The sequence below is a fragment of the Chenopodium album genome, chromosome 22 (assembly GCF_948465745.1).
Source record: "Chenopodium album chromosome 22, dcCheAlbu1.1, whole genome shotgun sequence".
Lineage (NCBI taxonomy): Eukaryota > Viridiplantae > Streptophyta > Magnoliopsida > Caryophyllales > Amaranthaceae > Chenopodium > Chenopodium album.
Genome location: NC_137855.1, coordinates 37,233,322 through 37,258,545, shown reverse-complemented (window position 1 = coordinate 37,258,545; position 25,224 = coordinate 37,233,322). Strand labels below are relative to the sequence as shown.

Below are 25,224 nucleotides of genomic sequence, written 5' to 3'. Positions count from 1 at the left end.
TTTGAGAGTAAACGGCTTAAATACAAGGCAAATTTGTCAATTTCAGCCATTTAAAATTTGTATTTTGTAAAATTCAAGCACAAAAGTTCTTATAAATTGTAAATTGCAACTCAATTCAACTTATTCATTGGTTTGCGTGTCGAACAATATTCGGTTAAGGTTTTGGGGCCGCCTTTAAAAAATCCAAATTGAGCTCGAAGTTAGCAGATTAAATAACGTGTCTCATTTTGCGTAACAAAAATGTATCGATTTATGGGCAGCTATTTTTCCCTGTAAAAATGAGGCACTTACGATAATTTTTTACCAATTACTAACTCAATTTGGACTCTTAAAATGGCCGAACCTTCACCGAGCATTTTTCGACGTGCAAGCCGATGAAAATTTGAATTAAGTTGCAATTTACAATTTATAACAACTTTTTTTTTTTTTTTTTGAAGGAAAAATACTAACTTTTTTTTTAGTGCAAAATACTAACTTTAAATGGTTGTAATTTGGAAATTTTCCTAAATACAAGCCGACATGTATGAGATTTATAGGAGTATATACAATATGAAATTAAACGATGAATATAAGATAAATTAGGAATTCTAACTATGCATAATCAACAAAACATAACATATTTCCGTACAAAATCATTACCAAATTTTGTTGTATTAAACTATAAACTAATTAATTTAAATAATTAAATATTAATCACATCATACTGTGTATTGATATGCATTAATATTAATCAAATTCCATTTAATTCCAATGTTGCAATTCAATTTTAAAGTTACAGCCATCCGCCAATTGAAATATATATACGAAATACAAAGAAAAAAGGCAAAATTGTCATACAAATCTGGGACAGCAAAACTGATTACGATTTATATTAAATTCAAATTTAGTCAAAGTTTAAATCTTTCTATTCAGATAGTAAAAATTTGACTCAAATTTCATTGTATTTGTTACACTAGAAGTCTAGAAATAAACCCTAAAGAATAAAAAAATTATTAAAAAAAAAAAAAAAAAAAAAACGAAAATTGATTTAGGGTCGTAACTCGTGAGGTCGATCATTATAAATAAAAATGTTGAAAAAAAAAAACCGAAAATTGATTTAGGGTCGTAAGGTCGATCATCATAAAAAAATTAAAAATAACCCTTTAATTTCGGAAAAAAAATAAATAAAATAAAATTAAACAAAATGATTAAATGATCCATTTTTTTAGAGGTAATAGATTTGTTTAACAGTGTATTTTGCATATCAATTTTCACTAATACGTCAACGAGTAAAATAGTCGAATTTGTAATTAAAGAATAATTTTACCCAGATTTTTAGTCAGGAATTGCAGAAATTTAATCAGCATTTACAATCAATATCAATAGCTGAAGAAGAATTACAGGGAGAAGAAGAAGATTACCTGACAAATGCATGCCGATGTAGAGTGCGTGAGTGAGTGAGTGGGGTAAAGGGTGGCAGATAGAGTGTAAGAATGACAGTATGAGGGTTTTATTAATATTGGGTGGCGGATGGGATGTAAGAGAAATTTTTTTGGGTGGGCTAATTTAGGAGGACCCAGCTTGAACGCCAAACCCACTTTTTTGGTCCAATATTTACGGGTCAGACATCACAATACAAAAATGATTGATTCGGGCCTGTTCTCTTATATTGAAATTTAGTTCAGTTCATTTTAGCTCAGTTCAATCCAGCTCTTAGTTTCCTTTGCTTATAAAATATTCAGTTCAGTCAATGAGAACCGGCCCTAAGTGTCTGTTGGTGTAAGGTTGCAGATTTAGAAGACTGGTCTTACCATTTTTTTCGACCTTGAGAACCAATCAAATCCTACTTATATTACTTTCCCAAATAAATATTAAGGGAGCTCCATCGAGAAAAATGCAAGGATATCTAAATTATTCGATTGCAAATCAGAAGCTACACCATTTTGTCATAATAGGGCGTTTAATAGAATGAGTTTTAGATATTATTTAATGAAATCTTCTCTATTCTATTAAATAAATAAAAATGTGAAATAAATTAACACAATCTCATATTGACATTATCCATGTGAAGTTTATTATCACAAGCTTAGTTTTCAATTATTTTCAGGACTCTACCTTTTACGTTACAGATTCTCCATTTATTAATGTTATAAAATGCAATCTTAAAATATACGAGTTGATCATGGGCCATGCAAAAGCCATGGCGTGAACAAAATGGATTTTATTATTTAATGAAGACTTTTACAGTGTGTTTGGATATTATAAGAGGAAGGAAAAGAAGGGGAGGGAGTAGAAGAGGAGGGGAGGGAAAGGGAGGGAGAGAATAATAGTGAGTTTTTTTTCCAAATCTCTCCATTGTTGGAGGGATCAATTTCCTACAATTTAATCCCTCCATTTCTCTCCCCTCCAATTCCCTTACTTCTTCATTTGTTATCCAAATGAAAGATATCACATCTCTCCATTTCCCTCCCCTTCTTTTCCTTCCATTTTCTTCTATCCAAACACACCGTTAGGCAGGGGTAATGCCCAGGATAGAACTACACAAAACTATGACCATTGGCCAAGATCGCTATTTTGGGGCGAATTTGAATCGGGTCAAATATTCTTAATAAAACTTTCATTTTAAGCTACTCCCAAAAATAAATAAATAAACGATACAGAGTGGAAAAAGGGTGTAGGTCGGTACTCGTATATTTCAAGGGCGACTACATTTGATCAAGGCTAGTTGTATGCTTATCTCATGGAAATAAAAATTTCAACTCCTTTATGCCTCAATTTTCTTTTTGTTTTTTCACCACGTTTCAATATTTTACTAGGGTGTGAGCCACACATTACCTTGGGTTGTTTCTACTTCAAATATAACTAGTCTTTTGGCTCGTTCAATTTACAAATTATTACTAACAGGGTATTTTTCTTGAGGTGTTACTTGTTAGTTTTATGCATAGGTTTTCAGGTGATAGTTAATTAAAAATGTCACGATAGAGATAATAATAATACCTTAATTGTAGTATGTTATATAATTTAATGTGCACTAATAATCTACAACTTTTTTTCTAATGAAGAAAATGAAACAATTTATTTTTGTTATATAAATTTTGCAAGTTACGGAATACCTAAAGTTTTTAACATGATATATATAGCCTATAAAAGTTAGTGAGAATGTGAAAAAAATAAGTCAAATAACGTTATTTTTTTTTCTTTTGAATAACAAAATATATGTCATTAATTAAAAGTCATACGACATCTACAATAAAATTTCACATTAACAAATACATAATATATTGAATCAAATAAAATTTTCCGTAGTAAAAACTACGACCATCAATTAGATCTTGCACTGTGGAACATCTCCCGCTTATATCGCTGGAAAATACAGCCTTGTTGAAGAGACAATCTAACGATCCTTTGTAGCTGTGACGATCCTTTGTAGCTGTGAGGATGTTTTCCTTCTGAGTCATATGTCTATATTTGAAAACTTGATAACTTTTTCACTAACGAAAAATCTTCACGACAATCCATTAAATCTAATATCATGGATTCAAAATTAAAAAATTTCTCCCCCGATCCAAAAGAGGAGATAAACCTTGTCTTTCGAAGGAGGTCAAAAAACCCTTGACATTCGAAAAAGATCGAAAACTCTTTCTTTCGAGAGAAAAAGTTCTTCCTAAAAGGAGAAAGCATTATTGTAAACCTAAAAAAACTTTAAAGAAACAAGGATTAGGGCTTTTCACCGGTTAAAACCGATGGAAACCCCTTCAAAATTCAACAATGGAGGCTAGAGTTTTAAATAACGTTAATTATACGTAATGAATTAATAGATTAATGATTTTAACATAAATGATCTATAAATAACAAAATAAAAAAAGTTGGATGGTGAGTGTGACATGTGGCACTATTGCTTTGTATTATTATATACTAAGCATAGATTTAAGTAAATAGAAGATTTTAAGATAACCATTTCTTGTAATGATAACCAGAGTTGTGTTAATGAGAGTAAGGGATAGCCCAAGTGGTTAGAGCTCCCCTTCTGATTCCAGGTAATCTTGGGATCAATTCTCATTATTCCCCTTTGTGGCTCTCTGAACCATAATGGTGTTACAAGTCTGGTCTTTACAAATCATGCTGGTGAGATGAAAGTAGAGAAACCTATCCATACCCACAATGTTTATGTTCTGTTGGAGAATGAGGAGCATGAATCGACACATGTTAATGCCACTGAAACTGGGAAAATCCATTATTTCTCCAATGGAACAAATAGGAACCAATCCCTTAAGATTTACTACTCCATGTCCTATTTGAATCGCAAGCAAGGGAAGACCTTTGAGTTTATTCAACAAATCTTTTGGTTCGAGAATGATTGTACGAATGAAAAATAAGACTATTATTGATAGGCATTTCGAAATTTACAAGGATACGGATTCAAAAGGTTTAATAGCCTTGTCCATGCCTACCAGGATTATGAGTCCGGGTGAGAGAAGAAATGACATTAAGCACAAACAGAAATGGAAATAAGACTTTTATTGTAGTATTGTGAAGTCTAAGAAATTTAGATGTTATTCATTAGTATAAGCCTTCATATCATCTAATCACAACTTAATATCAGTAAACATAGTCTGTAATGATTATAGTTATTACAGTACATAGTATAGACCGCGAAATTTTGAAAACACAGAGGGAGTATGACTTTTAATTAGCCTCGTTCCAGACACGGCTCACTCCGGATAACTAGGTTCGCAAGCTTGTTCGACTCGACTCGACTCGACTCCTACCCAACTACCTGGCTGACATGTCTACCACTAAACAATAGGCACAACAATACAACGTCTACCTGAAATTTTTCCCTTCTCTCTTCGCTTCCCGGCGACTCGTCGTCAAACTCCCAAGAACAATTGAATTTTGCAAAAATAACACCCAATTTCTTCAACAATCTGCAATCAAAAACCCTAAATTGACGAGCTTAATCGTTGGAAAAAAATGGCAGATCGTGACAGAAACTGGGATTTCTACCTCCGGACACTTTCAGCAAGTGCCAGAGACTCCACTTCACCTGCTTCCGACCCTTCTCTTCTTGAATCCGTCAGTTTTTCTCTCTCCTAGGGTTTTTTTCGTCCCCATTTCTCTGAAATTATTCAATTCAATGTAAAATTTTCATCGATTGTGTTTGGAAATTTGTGAGCAGGTAAAGAAGCTTTGTGAGCTTTGTAAAGCTGAGAAGTCTGATGATTTAGTTGCTCGAATTTATTCCTCCATTAACAAGCTATTTCAACGTTCTGTTGCTTCTCTCTCCCAGTCTCGCTCTTCTCATGGCCTTCTCTTGCTGGTGAGTGATTAAATTTTCATTGATTTTGGGATTTTATTTTAAAGTGTTGTTAATTTGAGCATTGATTATTGATTTATTTCTGGGGAATTTGCATTTTACTATTGCTATTAATTGGAAATTGGAAATTGGAGGGCGAGATAACTTTTTCTTGAACTTAGAAGAAGGAATAGTTTGTGTGTCTTTGTCTGTAATCGAGTGTTAGGCGAATGGGTTTTCTTGGCCTGAGGATTTCTGCAGAGATATATCTATAATTGAGTGTTTCGGAGGCATCTATAATGATCATTGTTGGATATTAGTTATGTTTTGAGGGCTCTCTACCCTTCTATCAAGTGTGTTTTAAACTATGAGTATTGTGGAGTTTGGGTTCTTAAACTAACTGTCAACTCGAGTCATGGAGAAGAGATCAATTTCACCTACAAAAGCATGTTATCTATGTATTTTACGTACTTGAGTCATGGGGTGTTTGGTCATCAAGTTGGAATGGATTGGTATGTAATCTCATAGTAGAGAGGTATGGATTCTAAAACCCATACTAGTCCATAGTTGTTTGGTTTTATTGTTGGAATGAATTTTATCCTTCATTGATATAATGTATTGTGAATCTTAGGGGGAGGGGTGGGTATGGGGGGAATTTAGAACCCCTTGGGTATGAGATTGCATTACTAAAATCCTCGACCAAACAAAAAACTAGATGGAATGGTTTCCAACTCCATTCCAAATGATCCAACCAAACGACCCCTTAAATGAATTGTTTGCCAAAAGATGTAAGCAATATATATGTATGTTGTGTACTCATTGGCAAATCTTTAATACTAGTTGCTTTTTATCCGTATCCTCCTTTAGTTTTGCCTAATTCCTTGGATAATAGTTGGTTTCTATATTAAGCCAAATTCAGTATCTTGGATATTAACTAATGATTACTTCAGAGTTCAGATGTGGATAGAGACGTTAAAACCTTATATCATGGATAAAGAAAGTTTTGGAGAATTCTAAAAAGGTTTAGGTTATAACATTACTTTTGGACTAGGTCTTAAATTAAAGCCTGGTGGATCTACTGCTCATTGGTATATTGAGTTCAAGTGTACATAGCCTGATAGCCTTTTCCCCGACAAGCAGAGAGCTACTTTTGAAAACTTCAAAAGTCTTTTTTTTTTTTTTTTTTTTTTTTTTTTTTTTTTTTTCCCTTGTGATTTTCCCCTTTTGGAGGAAATTTGAAGATTTAAGCAAACTATATAATGGTAAGCCATAGTTTCACATGATGATAGTGACATACAAAAGTTATACATAAAATACAATGTGTAAAAAGTTTTTTAAGATCGATAACTCAGGCATTCTGGCTGCAAAACAGTGTATCACTTATTAACCTAAGGGATGAAGATGTTTAGACCTTGAACAAAGTCCATCAATAGTTAAATTCTTAGTTCTTATATGTTGTTTTTATAAAAGTATATACTTATTGGAATTGTCAATGAAAATATTTTTTTATTCCTTGTGGTGCTTTTTTCTCAACAGGCCATTCTCCAATTTTTCTTGGACTTTGGAGAGTCTGTTCTTCATGATGCTGATCCCAGTCTGAGGACATTTTTTCGTTCTTGCTTGAGCCGGTGATTTATCCTCTCCTTCATATCTAATAAACATAGTATATCAGGAATGCTAAACTGTTTATGTCTGATGTAAAAGATATAAAACCCTGGATAAAACCCTTAATATATATAAACTGGAAGACGATGAAATAGCTGGAATGATATGTCTGAAACTGGATGTTGATTGCACACAGTCCATATTTGAAGAAGCTGTGGGCCAGCAGTCCAGCACAATTGAGATGCAATTAACCGAAATACACTTTCCAGGAATCTTTGTGGGGGTATTTGAGGGTGACTTAGATTTTCCAGTAAATACAAAGGTAGTGTTTTGCATTATAGAGGACCCATTGTACTATTTTAGTGATGCTTAGTTGGTGTCTGTAGTCTTATTACTCTTATACCATCTTAACCTCGTATAAAGTGACTCTGTGATTGGGTCAAAGCTGGCTAGCTATGAAGGATTAATGCCTAAATGGTATGTAGTGCTTTGATATCATCAAATCTCTTGAAGAATAATTGGCATTATTAGAGGCTCTAGTGTGGGAATTGTTATTTGGCATATGCCGACTTGGATTAGAAATTTAGAATGCTAGGAAATTGAAGAACTTTTTTTTTTTTTTTAGTTGGGTTATAAGCTGTTAATCTTTTTATATTAGTGAATTGCAAATCCATAGTGTATATGTAATTATGTAGTATGTTGGAGACAGCTGTATTAGCATATTATAGGAAGCTGGCATCAGGATAATATATTCTCTTATGTTGCTGACCTTGTAGTATGAGAAATGCAATTGATGAGGTCTAGAAGTGAAACTAGTTACAAAGCATAATATTGCTTAATGGTGCGTTTGTTTTTGCTCTAAAAAGATGAAACCACAATCTGTCTACCACTATCAAGAACGAACCCTTCACTATCAGCACCACGAACACTTAATCTTTATATATTCAGCTATATCTGAGGTCTACATAATGACACTTATAGTTTGAGAAGTTGAGAGTGAAAATATTCCTAGCTTAATACAGTCAAAGGTGAGATAATGGGGTTGGGGGTTGGAACTCTTGGAAGGAGAAGTGATGAAAATGGTAGCTGGCCCAAGGGCTAAAAATGAGAAATATGCGTACTTGTGTACATAATAAACTTTCAATGAAGAAAATATTATTGTACATAATTTAGACTTTGGAGCCATAGTACATATACAACTCTTTTAAATGAAACCTAATCACTCTTGACTTTTAATTGAGCCCAAGATGGAAAGGTTTTCAATCTGAGCCAAATTTGTGACTATGAACTGTCACCATTAAAGTTATGGGCAACAATTAATGTTTTGAGGATGATAAATTCTCAACCTTTTGTTAGAGTCATGGCATTCGTCTTCTTTTTTTTTTCTTTTCTTTTTAAAAAAAAAACTTTTTTTTTAGTGAAGTGTTCTAATATTAACTATCAATATCTTAATGTTGACTGCAGTGATTTTGCGGACCCTGTCATTGCAGAGGCAACAATCGAATTTCTTATTGTGAATAAAAAGAAGCTTCAGACTTCATTTCCAACTGTGCTACCTCAAGTATGTTCTGGAACTGTAATGCTATTTTTTATAGAAGAAGTGCACACTTATAGAATTTATCTAGGTATTGCTAATGTCTGATAAAGTAAAGTTACTTCTTTGAAAAATTACATTCCTTTCGGCACAACCCAAGTTATGAAAATTACAAGGAAGCTGGAGTATATCTGTAGTAGGTGTAATTGCAATTTTTCAGTAGGATGAGAAACTCAAGGATTAATGATCCTTGTTATCAAATTCTATTCTTTTTGCTCTTCCAAGTGTTTTTGCTGCTCATATTTCTCTGGCACTAATATCTATACTAATATATTAAAAGGCGTTCCTAAAAACGTCTATACGCCACGTAGACCCCTTCATTTCGCCACATCACTTACTAAACTCCTTATTATGCCACGTCATCCATTCAACTCCTCAATATGCCACGTCATCCACACAACCAACAATAATACTCCATATTGTCTCAACTATATTGAAAAAAAATATATGGATGCAAGGGTTCGATCACTTGACCTCTTAGAAGAAAGGTTATTGTTTAACCATCTAGGCTATTGTCAATTATGCTTTAACCTTTCACAATAAATAATATTATACTACAAAGTAATGAAGACACATAATGCATATAAACTATTCAATGCTCTTTGAAATTAGCAATTGTATAACTATAAAAGTAGTAACCCGGGGCAACGCCCGGGCTATTCACTAGTTTCTTAATCAAAATGTGCACTCATGGTTGCTTTTGCTTCTATTTCCGCCATTAATTGATTGTATCCTATACCTGAAATTTCCTACTAATTTACTTCTTTGTAGGCTTAGGTTCTAGATGGATTTTTAATGTGTTCATCTTGTATTGTTAAGGCTTCTGAGTTGTTTTTTTAAACTTTTCTGATGTTAATTTTACAAGATGGTAAGCAAATTTGAGTTATTAGTTTGTTTCATGTGCTTGCAGTTCTTTCCCTTGCTATTGAAGCTCATTGCATGGAATGGAGAGAAGTAAGTATTTCTATATTTGTTTCATTGTATGCTATCAAATGGTGGAAGTCTTCACTATGTTCAAATTCTTCGGAATCTTAATGATTGGTGCTAGTGGTTTGCATCGCTTTATATGTACAGATGATAGTAGGTAGTTGAGTGCTTGAGTATATCAACTAAATTGTTGACATTTAAGTATTACTCTCTCTCTCTCTCTCTCTCTCTCTCCTGCTGATAGTTAAAAGAATCCTATAGCATCAAAACTGTGTAGCCCCTGGCTTTTACTTGTCTACACTGTAGTATTGGTGGAAAGGAACACGTTGTTGCATTTTGATTGAAGAACTTTGTCTGAGTTCAAGTGAATGGATCTTGGTTTTTTCTTAGTTTTTTTAGAATCTACGGAATATTGTAAGTGTTACAGATTGTTTGGCACATAGTTTTAGGAGGTTTACTTGACTTTATTTAATAAGATATAAGTGGGGTAGTTGGGGTATTAAAAAACTATAAGAAAGGATGGTGGGGTTAATAGTTCATTGAAAAGTAAGGGATGTGAGAGGAGAGAAATAATAAAATTAGTAAAAGTGAATACTATGACAAGAGAGAGATGTAATATTAAAATTTTAGTTGGGTTTGCCAAAAATGGAAGTGACCCTTTAAAAAAATGACCTATTAAGGAAAGTGTAACACTTAATAAAATAAAATGGAGACAACATGTTTTTTCACGTGGAGAGATGCATTGCTAGGAATGCTAGCACCTTAGCCTTTCTGTTCATGCTGTCATTCGAACCATCGGCTTGACCTGTGTATAGTATCCAATTATCCATCAGTCATAGTCTTTGTTGCTTGAGCTCTTCATTCCAACCAAGCTATCTGTAATCCTTCAATATGGAGTTATTACCTCTCTGGCTCTTTATTATAAACTTTAAACAGAACAAATTCATTAAAATGACATTGAAATGGGTAGATCCAATGCTTGGATTGATGCATGTATATGTTCCATTGTCTTTGATCCATATTACACAATTGTTAACTTAGATCAAGTCTTGGTCAACCAATATCCTTCGAACAAGACCACAGAAAAATTAGTATTTGCGGAAAAAGAGCTAGAGTAATTTAGAAAAATTGGAAAATCATTTGATATCTGTGATTGGCAGTCATTCCTCTGTGAGCCATGTCCATAATAAACTTATTGTGCACCCATGCCTAAGTAAAATTCATTGGTAATAAGCGTATGTGGTTAGTTGGTCCATTCAGACATCACCAGCTTTATGTTCTGCTACTATATGTATTCTTTGACTGCAAACACTATTCTTGGATAGCTGGCTACCTGGCTGTTAAGCTGATCCCATTTGGATGTTCTCCTTGAAGCAGCTTTTTACACTCTTATCTGGTATTTAAACATAGATTATGATAATTTTGTATAAATCTTTGAAATATCAAATATGCATTTATGTAAACAAGACCTGTATATGGTGCAATCATATTTGTAAATGTACACATTGTGAGCCATTCTGTTATATATGATAAAGTTAACATTTGAAGCTCTTATTCTACTCACCTACCGAGATCTAAGTCATCTAACTAAAGTATCAGCTGATCATTATACATTAATTTACTTTGCAGGCTTGAGAAACCTTTTCTGAAGATATTTCCTGCACTAGTAGCTCCCGGGTCATTCTTGGCTTTATTTCCAGCTATCGCAGACTTGCCTGGTGAGTTTGCAATAGTGTGTCATATGCCGGAAAATGTTGCTGAAAAGTCTAGAGAGATTTGTTTTTCAAAATTGTCTACATTAAGCCACATAAGATGACACTGTAAAGTCAAACCAACTGGTTTGAACATGATTCTCTTAAAACAATTCTCTGTTGCACGTTCATGGTTCAACTTTGTTAGTAGGGGAAAAATAGCCCCCTCCCACTAGCAGTAACTTTACATGTGATGATTGTTATATCTTTTGCAATTGTCCTAGCCTATTATAAAAATATAAATTGTTATATCTTTTACATGTGATGATTATTATATGTTTAAGTTTTCTTGGTTGGACTTGGGGGAGGATAATTACCTTTTGGTTGTGCTAGTCCTGGTTGTTGCTCTTGAGAAGGTGGAAAAAAGCTCTGGAACACTGGTTGGTAACAGCATTGCTTCAATCAAGAATAGTACTGCTCCCGAGGTGAATTTTATGAAACTAGAACTTTCCAGTATCATACTTCTTTTAATCTGTTTTCTGGACAATTTTGAAGTACAATAGATGTTTTTGGATGCAGATGCTACTTGCCTTAATGGATGAGGCATATACTGGCTCAACCATAGCAGGCGGAGAAGGTGACTCTGAATCTGAGGATAGCAATACTATAGATGTTGCTGATCCTGCTTTCCTTGATCTTCTTAAAGATGAGAATGACTTTATCACTGTATGAAGATCTATTTATGATTATGTTTTCACATATTTCTGACAAATTAATATTATAATAGTATATAGTAGGGATCTTGGTTTTGGGTTCTCTATGTAATTTACTTCTCTTTGATATAAAGATGACATGTCAAGGTTTGAACCTGAAGGTTAAGAGTTATTATCAATTAGGTTGAGCATGAAGGGGAAGAGGCAGAGGGTTGGGGCTAGGGGAAGTGTTAGTGAGCTTTAAGCATGTTCCAGGTCTAGACCCTGCACTTTCATTTTATCTGCTTTACCATGCCTTTTGGCAGTGTCCACTTGAGAGGGACATGGAAATACATAAATAGCTAAAAGTAACCTGAAAACCTGGTATAGATCATTGGGAGAAATATTTTTTATTTACTATTTACATAGTCCCTGTAGATGATATTTATCATTTTGTATGTTTGCCATTTAGTGCATTATGCCAATTACCATAATTAACATTTAGGTTGATGTTGATAACAAACTTGACTGAAACTGGAAGCGTTAAGCGTTGCACTTGCTAACTTTACATATTATTTTACTGCCATGAGACTAAAGGTTGACTTAAGAAATGATGATATGTTCCAGGAACGTCATTGGACATCACCTGCAATTGCTGCAGCATTACAGGCTGCTACAAGTGGTGTTCAGTCTGACCGGTTAAAACAATCACTAAAGATTGCACCTCGCCTGCTGGATGTATATTTTGCTATAGCCTTACGCGATGTCAATGATTGTATGAGACTTATTCCATCTTCATCTGTTTTACATACTAGTTACTACTTCATAGTGTAAAGACTTGTTGCTTATGTCATTGTGCCACCTGCTGTTATAGCCACTCTGTCATACTGTAATGCTGTAGTACATTAATTTCTGAAGCATCTTTGCCTTTTCTTTTGGCAGCCTTGATCTGTGCACTTATTCCCATGCTTATGTTAAGACATGCTGCTATATTCCCAGACAAAATTTTTTCATATGAGGTAATGTGCATTTGATTTGTAGGAAGTCTAGAACTTTTACTTAAACAAATATATTGTCCATTTTGCTCATCTACTTTGTCTTGATGTATTTAGACTTGTTAAAAATCAACATTTTTAAGAGCATTAGGCAAATTCAGATGCAAACCTATTTCATAGCCGCATTGGCATTATGCTCATAACTTAGGCTTTCATTGCTATGATGAGGATTTCTCTTCTTTGCTTGATATGCAATCACAAGATATTTATTTCATTGAATGCAACCTTATTGTTTTGGTTCTTGTTTAATTTTTAAAATCAAAAGTTAACATATAAACCTAGATGTTTGCTTAGGGTATACAAATAGATGTTCCAGTTTCTAAATTCATGATTTTGATAATTTTTTAGGCTTTCTGTTTGTTGCTCTGATACTCCGTATCTTGCTGAGGGAAGTATCAATTATTGACAATTATACTTTTCACACAGGTCAGAAAAAGACTTTTGGAATTTATGCTTGCTTCATTTCAGCGATCACCAGATTTTATCTCACTTCTGAAGGTACCTTAGTGGCTGTATATGTGTCACATTTCATACTTGTGCTGTGTGCTTAAACTTGAAGATGAAATCGTCTTTCATTCTTTCAATTTTAAAACTTGCTTCCTAGGAATTTATGGCTTTCTAATGCTCTGCAGAAACCTATTGTGGACAGACTTGGTGAAGCTTATGACAGCCAAGAGAAGGTTGAACAATCACGTTTGAATTTCAGAATGTTGATGTATTTGGTAAATATATTCTGAGATTTGAATGTATTTTCTTTGGTAGACAGAGTTGGCTTTACAACTTTGTTGGGCTATTGGAGAGCATGGAGGGGGCGGTGAATCTCACAAAGATGCAGCTCGTGAACTTTTTGAAAGTTTGGAGTTACTTTTGTACGAGAACCTCTCATCTAGGTAAGTTCAATAGTACTTTCTCCTTGTTAAAGAATAAATTTTTGGTGTCTTTGTTGACAGTATTTTGCTTTAATTTTTGAAGCCGTCTTGGTCTAAGACAAGGCACCACTAGCACAGGCTCTGAGAAGGCAGGACAGTCCAGACTTCTATGCTTTGTTATAACAGCTATTGCAAAACTTGCTACTTATCACCGTGAATTACTACCAAGGGCTCGTGTATCCTTAGCAAAGGTTTGAAGTTCATTTGAAATTTTTAAAATCTTAGATTTCCTACTTAATCTTGCGATATCCGTCAGCCTCTTGTTATAATGATGTCTCTAATGACCTTATCTGGCTTTACCTGGGACCGTCATTTGATTTGAGTTTTGGGGATAAGGGAGTATTTTTAAGCATTCCCAACTGAAGAGAGCAGGGAGGGATTCTGAAGTGTTGTCACTGTACAATGTTTTGTGAAATATCTGCCCAGGATGAAATTGGTTTAGTCTAAGTCCATGGCTAACTGAGTATTAACATCTCAGGTAGTTCGGTCTCGATTATCTGACGCAAGGGTTTGGACAAGGGCTCGTGATTGTTTGGGTTTACTGAATGAGCCTGCAATATGTATGTCTGTGTTGGGATCATCACGACATCCCAGGGGAGAGAAATATCCAGGAACTGTGAACTGGAGTGATGGTGGGACTAAAATGATTGCTCATGTCCCATTTTATATCTTGGCTGGACAAGCAGGTTAGTTTCTTGTTGAAATTTGGTAGTTGTGTAAGGCATTTTGCCTTTCCCGATTACACTGTTACTATTGGTTCAAATCCATGTTTTATTGTACTTGTTGTTTCAGCTGGTGTGGCCTGACTCCTGTGGGTTCACATCCTTTAAAATTTGATGAATATAAATACTTTATCTATGTGACTTGCATTTGGATTCTACCTTAACCCTACAGTCCTTTGTTAATTAACTACTTTTGAATTATTGTGCAAGAATGTGATTTGCTATTTTTAGATATGAGCAACTTACGTTGAGCTGTGTGGCTGACTCATATTAATGTTTCATTTCAGGCCCTCCATTTCATGATTTTGCATACTCGGACATCCTTCCAAACAGATGATTGATGCAAAATCTGCAACAAGAGATACTGAATTTGTTTCTGTTTATATTTTTTGCTGAAATTGTGACCTGAGTAGAATATCTCTCTTGCCTCTTGGGTTCTTAGAAAGCTGTAATTTATTGTCATAATGCCTACTCAACTGTTTCAAAGTTATTTCGAGAGAGTAGATCGTGAGTGAAGGTAAAGGTTGTGCATCGATCCCTTGCATGTACTATCCTTTCCTTATGAGGCGTTATGGGACTTATTCCTGTTTTGCATTCCATTTCCATCTGCCAAGCTCAGGATTTGATTGCCTCTCATCCTCATGTTATGCTGCCGCTCTTCAGACCAATACTTTGGCTTATCATGAAGCTTGCTCTGGGCTGAAGTGATCAGTTGTTGCAACTTATTTGGAGTGCACTTTGCAGAGGACAGCTTCAGAACTCTCGAGTAGTTGTACAACATAAAATCTCTTTTTGCTATATTCAACGAATCTCTACTTTATTTCTTACTACTGGACAATAAAACCTGAATTCAGGACTTGACTTGTATTTCAGTCCGTCTGCACTCTGTAATAAAACACCTTCCAAAGAGGAAATATATGTAAAATCTTTAATTATGTTTTGCGATTCAAGTCTGTAATTATTGTGTACGGTGATCCATCGTACAGAGCAATGCCTGTGGATACGGCTATGCAATGAACACCTTCAGATTTCAACGTTATGCGCCCCTCAGAAGTTCAGTATCAGTCCAACTCAGCCTATCCTAGCGGCATATGTACAGATTATAAACACTTGAGGTTAGACTGATAACCTTTCATTAACACTCAAATTTAATAGACAACATTGAGTCTAACCGATATCCTAAAGCTACAATAGATGGATTTTTAGTTCATGTTTATTTGTATACATTTAACATTTACTTAATTTCGTAAAACTTTTCTACATTTTGTTTTATATCGCCAATTATGGTGTGATAGACATGTCTAATTGTCTACTCCAATACTCCCTCATCGCTTAATAATGTTACATATGACTTTTTACGGAGTTAAAGAGAATAAAGAGCGATTTTAAACCTTAAATATATCTATTTCCATACGCTTAATAATTATAAAAGGTTGATATTAATTAAATTCGCGTGGTAACAAACCCAAATAAAATCCAACATCAGTCATGGACTTCATAATTTCTTATCATATTGATTAATAAAGCCGAAATTAACATTAGACCCCAAAAAAATATAATTGAAACAAGTGACAACATTTTTGAGAAGTAAAATAAAAACCTCTTTCGGCCCTTTGTTTAAAATTCTATATGAAAACTTTCATCAGAATTTTCAGGTTTGTCCCTTAGTTGTCCATGATCAAGGTACGCGCGCAAAATTGTTCACATTTGTATTTTCCTGATTTTTTCAAAAATTTCAAACCCCTAACTATTGTTTATGCATTGCAGTAATCAATTTTTGTTCATTTTAATTTAATTTGATGAAATTGAGCATTTCTTCATTGTAGTTATGTTTCTGATTTCCATACCTTCAAATAATTGCATGTAATTGTGTACTTTAAGATTAGAAACTACAGTATGAATATTAATTAGAGAACATAAGAAACTACTGCGATTTTTTTAATGTAGTAATTCTTGATTCTTGTTTCTTGGAAGTATTATTCTGTCTTACGCCTATTTAAATATTGGATCCTCAAAATATATGGTGATTTTGATTATAGGGGACTTTTTATTAGTCTCTTTAGTAATGTAGTATGATTAGTGGTTAATTTGCATACATTTATCTGATCGCGGTTTAGAGGATACATGAATTGCTTAGGTAGCTGGCGTTTTAGGAAGCTCGGGACCTTCTAAGACCTGAGGTTTCGCCGTTTATTAAACCTTAATCGTTTTCGTGATTATAACACACAGAAATGGTTGGGACTTAGTTGTTCAATTCTTAAACCCGAGTTGTTTCCGTGCCTCATAGGTTGGTGGAAGTAGCTTAGTGGTAGAGCATGGGCGCATAGACTTGCCAAGAGTGAGGTTGATGGATCAAATCCCTCTTTCTGCTCCCGGCTTGGTCCTTTAGTTCTAAGGAGTGGAGTAGGCTGATGGAGAGTAGAGTTGTATTATGGTGAATTTAAACTTAGTCTCTTTGGTGGTGGAATACTTTTAATTTTTAAATGAGAAAATAGGAATTTTCAATTAGTATGGTGTTTTGAAACTAGAAGTGTCAAGGAGTATTTTGTGGCGGATAACAAAGGTAAGCGTAAAATGTATTTTGGGACAGAGAAAGTAATGTAGTTACTTTAGGCCTTTAGGGGTAAACTTATACTAATACATTTAGCCGCCCATCATCCCATCAACAGATTGGGTTGTGATGGTGATGAAGTTTTAGGGGTAATTAATTGTCCAGGTTTTGTTTGATTTTGGTTCTTTATGGCGGAAACTCAACAATGGTTTATAAGCCTATATCTTAATTGTAGGAACTGATTAATTCTGATCTCAGTATATTAGTCATATCATTTACTCAAAATAGTGAAATGTTGATTGATTTTTGTATTACATGATTATAGTAAGATTAAAGTGATTTCAATAGCTGCTAATCTGCTATAGTCTATTGGTGTCTAGTAATACTAATTTAGAATGTGTAGGAGCTGTCAAATTTGATCACAATATGTTGTTTTTAGAGATATTTGATTGAATAATGGTTAGGAAGTTAAAACCTTCATTGGTAGACTGTTTCTATTATCATGCAATTTTTTAAAATCTTGTAGATCATTTTCATATTGTGGGCTATGTTGTCTATTGCTTGTGAGCTCTCTATCATAATCAAATACTCCATCTGTTTCGTAATACTAAGACATGCTTTTGAGTTTGAATGTTAATTGCTGGTTCTTAAGTTAATTTGATTTACAGAAACTATATGCTTTGAGTTAAGTAGTATTGGATTGAAAAAATACTTTCTTAAATTACAATATGTTTATTCTAAGAAAATTAACAGTCAAACTATGTGAGTATTCTTGGTAGTTCTATACATTGAGGGTTGATAATATAACCCAATTTTTTAATGTTTCAAATTTTGGTTGAATTCCAATCTCTCTTATGAATTTGTGTGACTGATCACAGATCCCAAAAGCTACATCTGCCTCCAAAATCTTTTTGATTTTTTTTTTTCCCTTTAATTTAAAGCATATGGTAGTCTTTAGGACATTAATATTTTCAAAATCAATACTTGAATATTAAATGAATTTTGTGTGCCAGGCTTGTTGAGCTCTCCACTATTTTAATATCTTATCTTATGCACGCCTCATGTTATACACTGTTTAATTTTACATACTGCTCCCTCTGTCCCAGAATAATTGACACGCTTGACTTTTTTTTTTTTTTAAATCAACTTTGACCATCCTTTTTTTCTATTATATAAAATAAAATGCTAATAAGTAGATTGTTGTTGGATTCATCTTAATGTATATACTGGAATATTGAGTTTTTATTAAAATTTTATTTTATATAATAGCAATAAAATACGGTCAAAGTTGATAAAAAAAAAAAAAAAAAAAAATCAAGTGTCCCAATTATTTTGGGACGGAGGTAGTATTGATCTCTTTCTAACAAAGATTTCTGTCTTTTGAAACCTAAAACTTAATTTTACACTTAAATATTGACTATATGAGGTGTACATTACGCAGTTACATACGCAACCTTGACAAAGGACCAATGATGATGACTGCTGCAATAATTTTAATTTTAGCTGATTCTTGAAACTTTTTTCCCTCCCTCTCTTTCTCGCTCTCTGTTCAATTGTTCATTATATGACAAATATCCCTGGTAGGTTGACTGATATTATATTAAGTAATGAGGGACTGGAGCCACTCTGAATCCGGGATACATCTTATCAGTTACTCAAAACACTTGTACTTCTTTGTTTTGATCACTGTAGCTCTTAAGCCAAGAGATTAACTGGGATATATTTTGTTAATATATGTTTGAAGGATGTATAAGAAATTTTCCATAGTTTACATGTTACATGCTTGTATCATTAGTATTATTGTTGACTGTCAATATGTAATGGTATTTTGAGGAACTTTTGTTTTGCCCTTTGTTTGTATTACTCTGCTGACTACATGATTGTGGTAGGTTGAAATCTAGAGATCCTCAAAAGTACAATCTTATTGTAAACTATTATTTCATTAGCAAGCTTCCTGTGTCCCAAAGAAATAGCCACCATCTATTCTGCACGACAAATAGTCATTCGTCTTCAGTTCTTGATATCAATGACTAATTTTTGGTGCATGTAATTCTAATGGTGTATTTTTCATTTTGCCAGTTTGCTGCCTTTTTTTATTTTGTTCTACAAATCTATCTAGTTTAATTTAAATGCTTGGAAAATTTCTCTGTTGAAAGTAAGGAACCCATGCATTGGTTGGTTGGGGGGGGGGGGGGGTAAGGTTAGGATTATCCTGCTATCTATGCTGAACAAGCTCTATTTTTGTTCTTTTTAGTTGATCAGTATATAATCTGCTGTCATATGGTACAGAAACATCTGCATGCACGTGTGGAAATGTTGATGCACTTTGTCATCAAGAATTGTTGTCATCCCTTGAATGACTCTCTACGAGGTATACATTCCTTGGACGCAAAGTAAAAGATAAGCAAGACAGCACGATGTAGTATACTGAGTATGAAAGCAATCCTACTGCTTGATTGGAAGCCCACCAAGGAGCTCAATTTCACTTCCCCATGTCATGGATTATTGACAACCATGAACATACCTCTAAGTGTCTTTTACTTATTTGTCAGTTCCTCAAACATGCGAAGATATTCTATATTAAGTAGAGAGGATGTCCTCATATTTCCTAATGTAGGCGGCAGGTGAGTCTCCTATCATACCTTATGCATTAATATTTACATTTTGTTTTATTTTAATTTGTATGGTTAGAATCTTCAAAATAAATCATCTGTGAGAGTGTCATGGCATGGATCAGGTATTTAGGTAATACCTTATTTCTGGTCAAACATAGACATTTAATAAAGGCTTTACATAGAATGAGCAAGAAGCAGGTTAATGACAGGTGGGAGAGTCAGGCATGAGGAATGAAACGTGCGCCAATGTCATAAAATAATGGAAGACAATCCACATAGGAAACTGTATTGTATTTGGAATCTTTCTTCAAAGGAATCATGTGTGAATGTTGCATGATTGATTAGTCAATTGGAATATGTGAAAATTCGAAGAAGATAATATTTGGACATTTTAGAGAGTAAAATTTGCGGCTAAATCTAGATTCTAGAGGCTCTGTCAATCTGGTTGCCAATATATGAATATTGACTTGACCTTTGACTGTAACTCTGATGATTTGTGTTGCAACAATTATGGATCTCTTTTCTGTTATATACAAATGTGTACATTTCTCATAGAATTTGGAATAATCAATTCAATATGCGGATTCAGAATAATTTTTTGCTCTTATGTTTGACAAACAATCTGTTTCTTTGTGATTAGAAAACTTACCATGGTTTAAAATTAATTTAAATATTCATGAATTAAGATCCTAGCTCAACTTGAAGCTATTGCTTTCAATGCTTATGTCGTGTTTCCCATGAGTCAGTCACAAGTCTCGCAACTCACCAGAACAAAGTGATTGTTTGACAGTAGTTGGTAGTTAATGAAATATTGAGCCCCTCTAATGATGTGTGCCAGCATGGCAGCATTATCTAGCATTCTAGCTAGATATGGTCGTAGGCGAGTAATTTTGGTAGGACAGAGACTAGGATGGCTGTACTTCAGTGACTACAAGGAAGTAAGCCGTTTTTTGTCAAACATTTCAGTCTCTGATTATCAGGAGTTTGTTAGGACCAGCTTCAGCCCCCATCATTTAGGCCATATTTAATAAAATTCTTCTACATAAAGAACCTTTTGAGAAGTATAAGCAAATTAATATATAATGAGTCAATTGAAGATTATTCACTTAAAATATTTTGGTCAAATTTGATTAGTATAATGTTTATTTACTTTATTATCCTTGCTGAACAAGTTCAGAATCATCTCAAGCTTAGTATTCCATCTCTTTATTTCTGGCATTCATGGTTTTCCACGACTACTACCGTACTACGTGCTGAAAATCAATGTTATATCATTCTGGATGTTTTAAAATGCACTATAATAGGGTTGGTCAAAAATGGGATATTTGAATTTTCTTAGAAGCTGATAAGCATATCGCCTAAATTATGCTGAACTCTTCTGCTAAAGATTTGGAGGATCTGAAAAATTAATAATATAAGAGATAATCAGGATTCATGGCCACTATTATACCAAATGCTTATTAAATAATTCAGATAGTTTATCATTTATGGTTATCAAAACACTTTTCAAGTTTTCAGACATAGCCGTTTATTTGCACCTGCTGAAATTATCCTCTTCAAATATAGGGGTCAAATATGTTTTCTATGAGTTGCCAAAAAATAATGTGGTTTGACATCTCTAATAGGCATACAATTACCTGGCTGCTGAGGGCAACTAAGTAAGCTTCAGTTTAACAATAGAATAACTGTTGAGTATGGATTTTTACCTAAGAAGTAGAATTAGAATAACTGATTTGAATTTATACAATATTAAATTTATAAGTGATACCATATTCATTTTTGCACTTGTATAGTCCTATACATTGGTAGAGGGTAAGATGCCGCTACAAGATTTTTTGCTCTGTGTTTTACAATATGGTTGTTGAAAGGTAAATAAATGCGCCACATAAGGTATTCACTGGTTGCACTGGATATATTCTGATGGTCAATGGTGTTATCTCACCAGGTTGATATCAAATTATCAAGTATATATAGCTTGTTTCCTGGCATTCTTGTTTTCACTTATTCTATGGTCCCTCTTATTAGTCTTATGTGCTTTTCATCCATTAATTTCTGAAAAGCCATTTAACAATTTCAACTATTTTAGACAAATAACTTGACAGCAACATTGTTTAACTATAAATCTTTGAAGGATTTTTTCTGAAATAATGTGACAAATACCTGTGTTTCTTAGGACTGTGATATCATCTTAGGGTTATAAATTTATTTTAATTATTTAATAGTTTTAAAATTTATAATTTTGAGCAATTGTTTCCATGGGTTAATGTTATCTTGTAGAATATGCTTCCCACGTGAGATATTGACTTGGTGATGGGGTGGATGTCATGATATTTTACCAAGTCTTTTTAGATGACTCTCCAATTTCCATGCCTTAATTTTGTTTGAGTGGAAGACAAGCTCTAGAAATGAAACGTGGAATATTTTTTTGGGTTCAAAACTTAAACTAAAATTTAAATACTTCTATATAAAGAACTCATCCCTTAGCTTTTAGGCCAAACTTGAAAACCTTTTAAGCCTCTTTTTTTTTCCTCTGCTTTTGCATTAATCTTCAACACCTTCTAACTGCTTCATTTTGGTACTTGGTGATTCAATGGAGGATTCTATGAGCTCCACAAACCTCAAGAACAAGTCTAATTTCTCTGGTGATGGACTTGAGGTCTCTTCTGAAGATAGTGGTTGGTCTTCATACTTCGACAACTCCATAGCTAGCAGTAATGTGGAGGATACTGTCACCTGTTCTGGTTCTGAAAACTCTTCCATATTTTCCGGTGCTGCTGTTTTGGTAAAAAAGATTAACATGAACAATGATGATCGTGTTGCGTCAGCTAGGTCTGTTGCTAAAAGGAGAAAGATGCTGGCAACTTATATTGATCCTGACCTGGAAGACACTGCAATCTCTCCTGTTTGTAATTCTGAGGTAAGGAGTAGCTCTCATGTTAATCCCTGCAAACCCTTTTTTAGGTTGTTGCCATAGTGTAAAGTTTTCTTGTTATTTCTTAAGGTGTCAACTTCCTTTGAAACGAAATCAATGTTTTTGTAATTCAGGCTCAAGACTTGGAACAATTGCAAATAAAATTACAAGAAACAGGTGGTTTGAACATTTTACCACCAGTGCAACAAGGGAAGCACGGTTTTTTTGGTCTTATTCAGGTATAATACAACTATTTAGGAATTGTTTCAAATTTATTGCTTGCATTGGTCTGAATTTGTGCCAAACAATGTGGACGTTCTTCACTTCTTTAAAATTTCACTTAACTAAATATTTTCTGGCATTTCTATTCTTCAGGAAAAACAAAATACCTCTAACCAGACTGGAGAAGTACCACACTCAGGTTATATTGGGAAAGATATCAGCTATGCAGGTCTAAAGGAAAAGGGACTCTGTTTGGTTCCAGTATCTTTGTTATTCCGAGTTAGGTAAACAAAGACATGGAAGATTGGACAATGTACTTCTGATAATTCAGCTGGATATGGAAAAGGACGATGATATTATACAACATTGCTATCAGGTCGCTCTATATTGAGAAGAGAATGGTCTTTTCTATATTTCCGTCATGGATCACTATGATGCAGATCAGCTTCCCTACAAAAAGTCTATCTCAAACGGCTTTTCAATAGTCTTTGGCTAGAAGCAGGAGGCTGCATACGTCTGGGTCTCCCCTGACCCTGCCTCACTGGCATATATATGAGTTATTGATCTAGTTGGTCTTGTACTTGAGCATAATTACCTGAACTGAAAGTTACTAGAGTATCAGCTCTTGATAGAATAGTAGTTCAATTTGTCAGCCGGCGTGGATGAATGAATAGCTGTGTCTTATACCCTTCTTTTGAGATTGAAGGGGGCTTGGAGGCCAAAATCATTGGAGTATCAGCTTATGTAGCATATGTTCAGAGTCTGGGTTTATGCCTTGATGCTATAAAGGATCATATATGCTTTGTAGACCTGTGGTCATAAGCTGATAGGAACTGTGCTTGGTATAATAACATCAGTGCCAATCCTGCTCACTGCCAACGCCAAGGAACAAGGGCGAATGCTAGATTCTGTATTTATGGAGTAGCATTCTGTTATCATCCTCAAAAGGGTTTAACAACACCTTTTTTTTACCCCCCTTGTGTAGTAGTCATGTCCACAGTTGCCTCCTCTTGCTAAGTTTGTGGCGAACAACCGTCCTCATTTATGTGATCAGCTTGTATCCCATATGAAGGGTTGCATGTATTTAATGAATAAAGACGTCACCTATTACCTGTTGAGGACGTGAATACTTGTACAGATTCCTTAATTGTAAATGTGAATAAGTGTAGTGCTGGAGCCCAGAGGTGGCTGCTGCGGAACTCAAATCGTTTGTGTTATAAAAGTAAGCCTATATCCCCGATTTTGACTTCTTCAGATATTGTATCAAGCAATTTTTTTTCTTATTTAAATGTATTTAGCACAGAACTATTATTTATTATTTGTTACAAGATCACTTAATTTTGGAGAATAAATGTATACCCATGGTGTATAAACTATTGTAAGGCACATTGTTTGATGATAAATGCAAAGATATTGTATGGCTGTATTATTGTATTCCTAATATGTGGTTTTCCTGGCTTGGCTTTGTTCTTGATGCAATTTTAGTTTTAAATTGAATTACTGAATTGTTATAACACAGCTCACTATCTGCTAATGATAGAGGCGAAACTGAGCATCTTTACAGTTCTGTCTGAAAGTTCTTGTGTATCGCATTTGATTTTACTACATTTGCTGATATATACATCTTTTCTGCCATAATGTTCAGTCATACTGCTCACAGGCCAAGATGATGAGATGGATGTCTTTGGTCTTTAAATGGGACAGCATGATTGAGCTGAGTTTTTCCTGAGTTCATGTAAAAACCTTCACACATTTATTAATGCTGTTACAATTTCTGTTGCAATTCTTTTGTTACTTGGAGTACAGTATCAATTTCATAAGACTGCTAATTATTCTTGATGGTGTTTTAATATAATTATGACTTTTACGAGTTTGAAGAAGGGAGAATCTATTGTGTACAAGAATATAGGAATTCTGACCCCTTTTTGGCCTGTGTTTGCTATTCTTAGTGTTGTGTTTCATTCTTGTCTCGTAATCGTGGGAAGAATACTATCAATATTCTGGAACTTCACACTTGATTTGAACACTTGTGATGTTCGTTTGAATCTCAGTCCATTTGAGCCACTTGAAGTCTCTTTAATTGTTGTCTTTAATTTATTAGCAGAATCTTGGAGTTTTGTGATTTGGCTGTTAGGATAGTTCTCTGCTCTGAATTGTTTCGGTGAGAAGGTAATCAGATCACCAAAGTGTTTTATCATGTTGTTGCTAAAAATTTGTTATCTAAGGATTTTTCATGCTTAACCGAGTTGGTGTGCGATTGTGATATCAGAATACTGTGCTTTTCTCTCTTCCTTTTTGTTAACAATTATTCCCATCAAAGCATGCAAATCAGAGCTTCATATACATAACTGGGAAACCCTTTCAATTTCGTGTGGTTCTTTCATGGGCCTAGTAAATTTTGCACAAAGTAACTGTGAATTCTGAATGAGGTTGTT

At 34.1% G+C, this 25,224-nt stretch overlaps 1 protein-coding gene across 1 annotated transcript; it reads left to right on the top strand.

The window, feature by feature from the left end:
* Positions 1–4,738: 4,738 nt before the first annotated feature.
* LOC145604938 (uncharacterized) lies at positions 4,739–15,425 on the top strand. The gene is made up of 16 exons (XM_081660931.1): positions 4,739–5,055; positions 5,159–5,299; positions 6,812–6,903; positions 8,345–8,441; positions 9,385–9,428; positions 11,031–11,119; positions 11,486–11,577; positions 11,672–11,818; positions 12,412–12,559; positions 12,727–12,803; positions 13,266–13,337; positions 13,472–13,519; positions 13,602–13,729; positions 13,812–13,959; positions 14,247–14,454; positions 14,778–15,425. The coding sequence occupies exons 1-16, from the start codon at positions 4,954–4,956 to the stop codon at positions 14,825–14,827; spliced, it is 1,683 nt and encodes a 560-aa protein (XP_081517057.1). The 5' UTR covers positions 4,739–4,953; the 3' UTR covers positions 14,828–15,425.
* Positions 15,426–25,224: the final 9,799 nt, after the last annotated feature.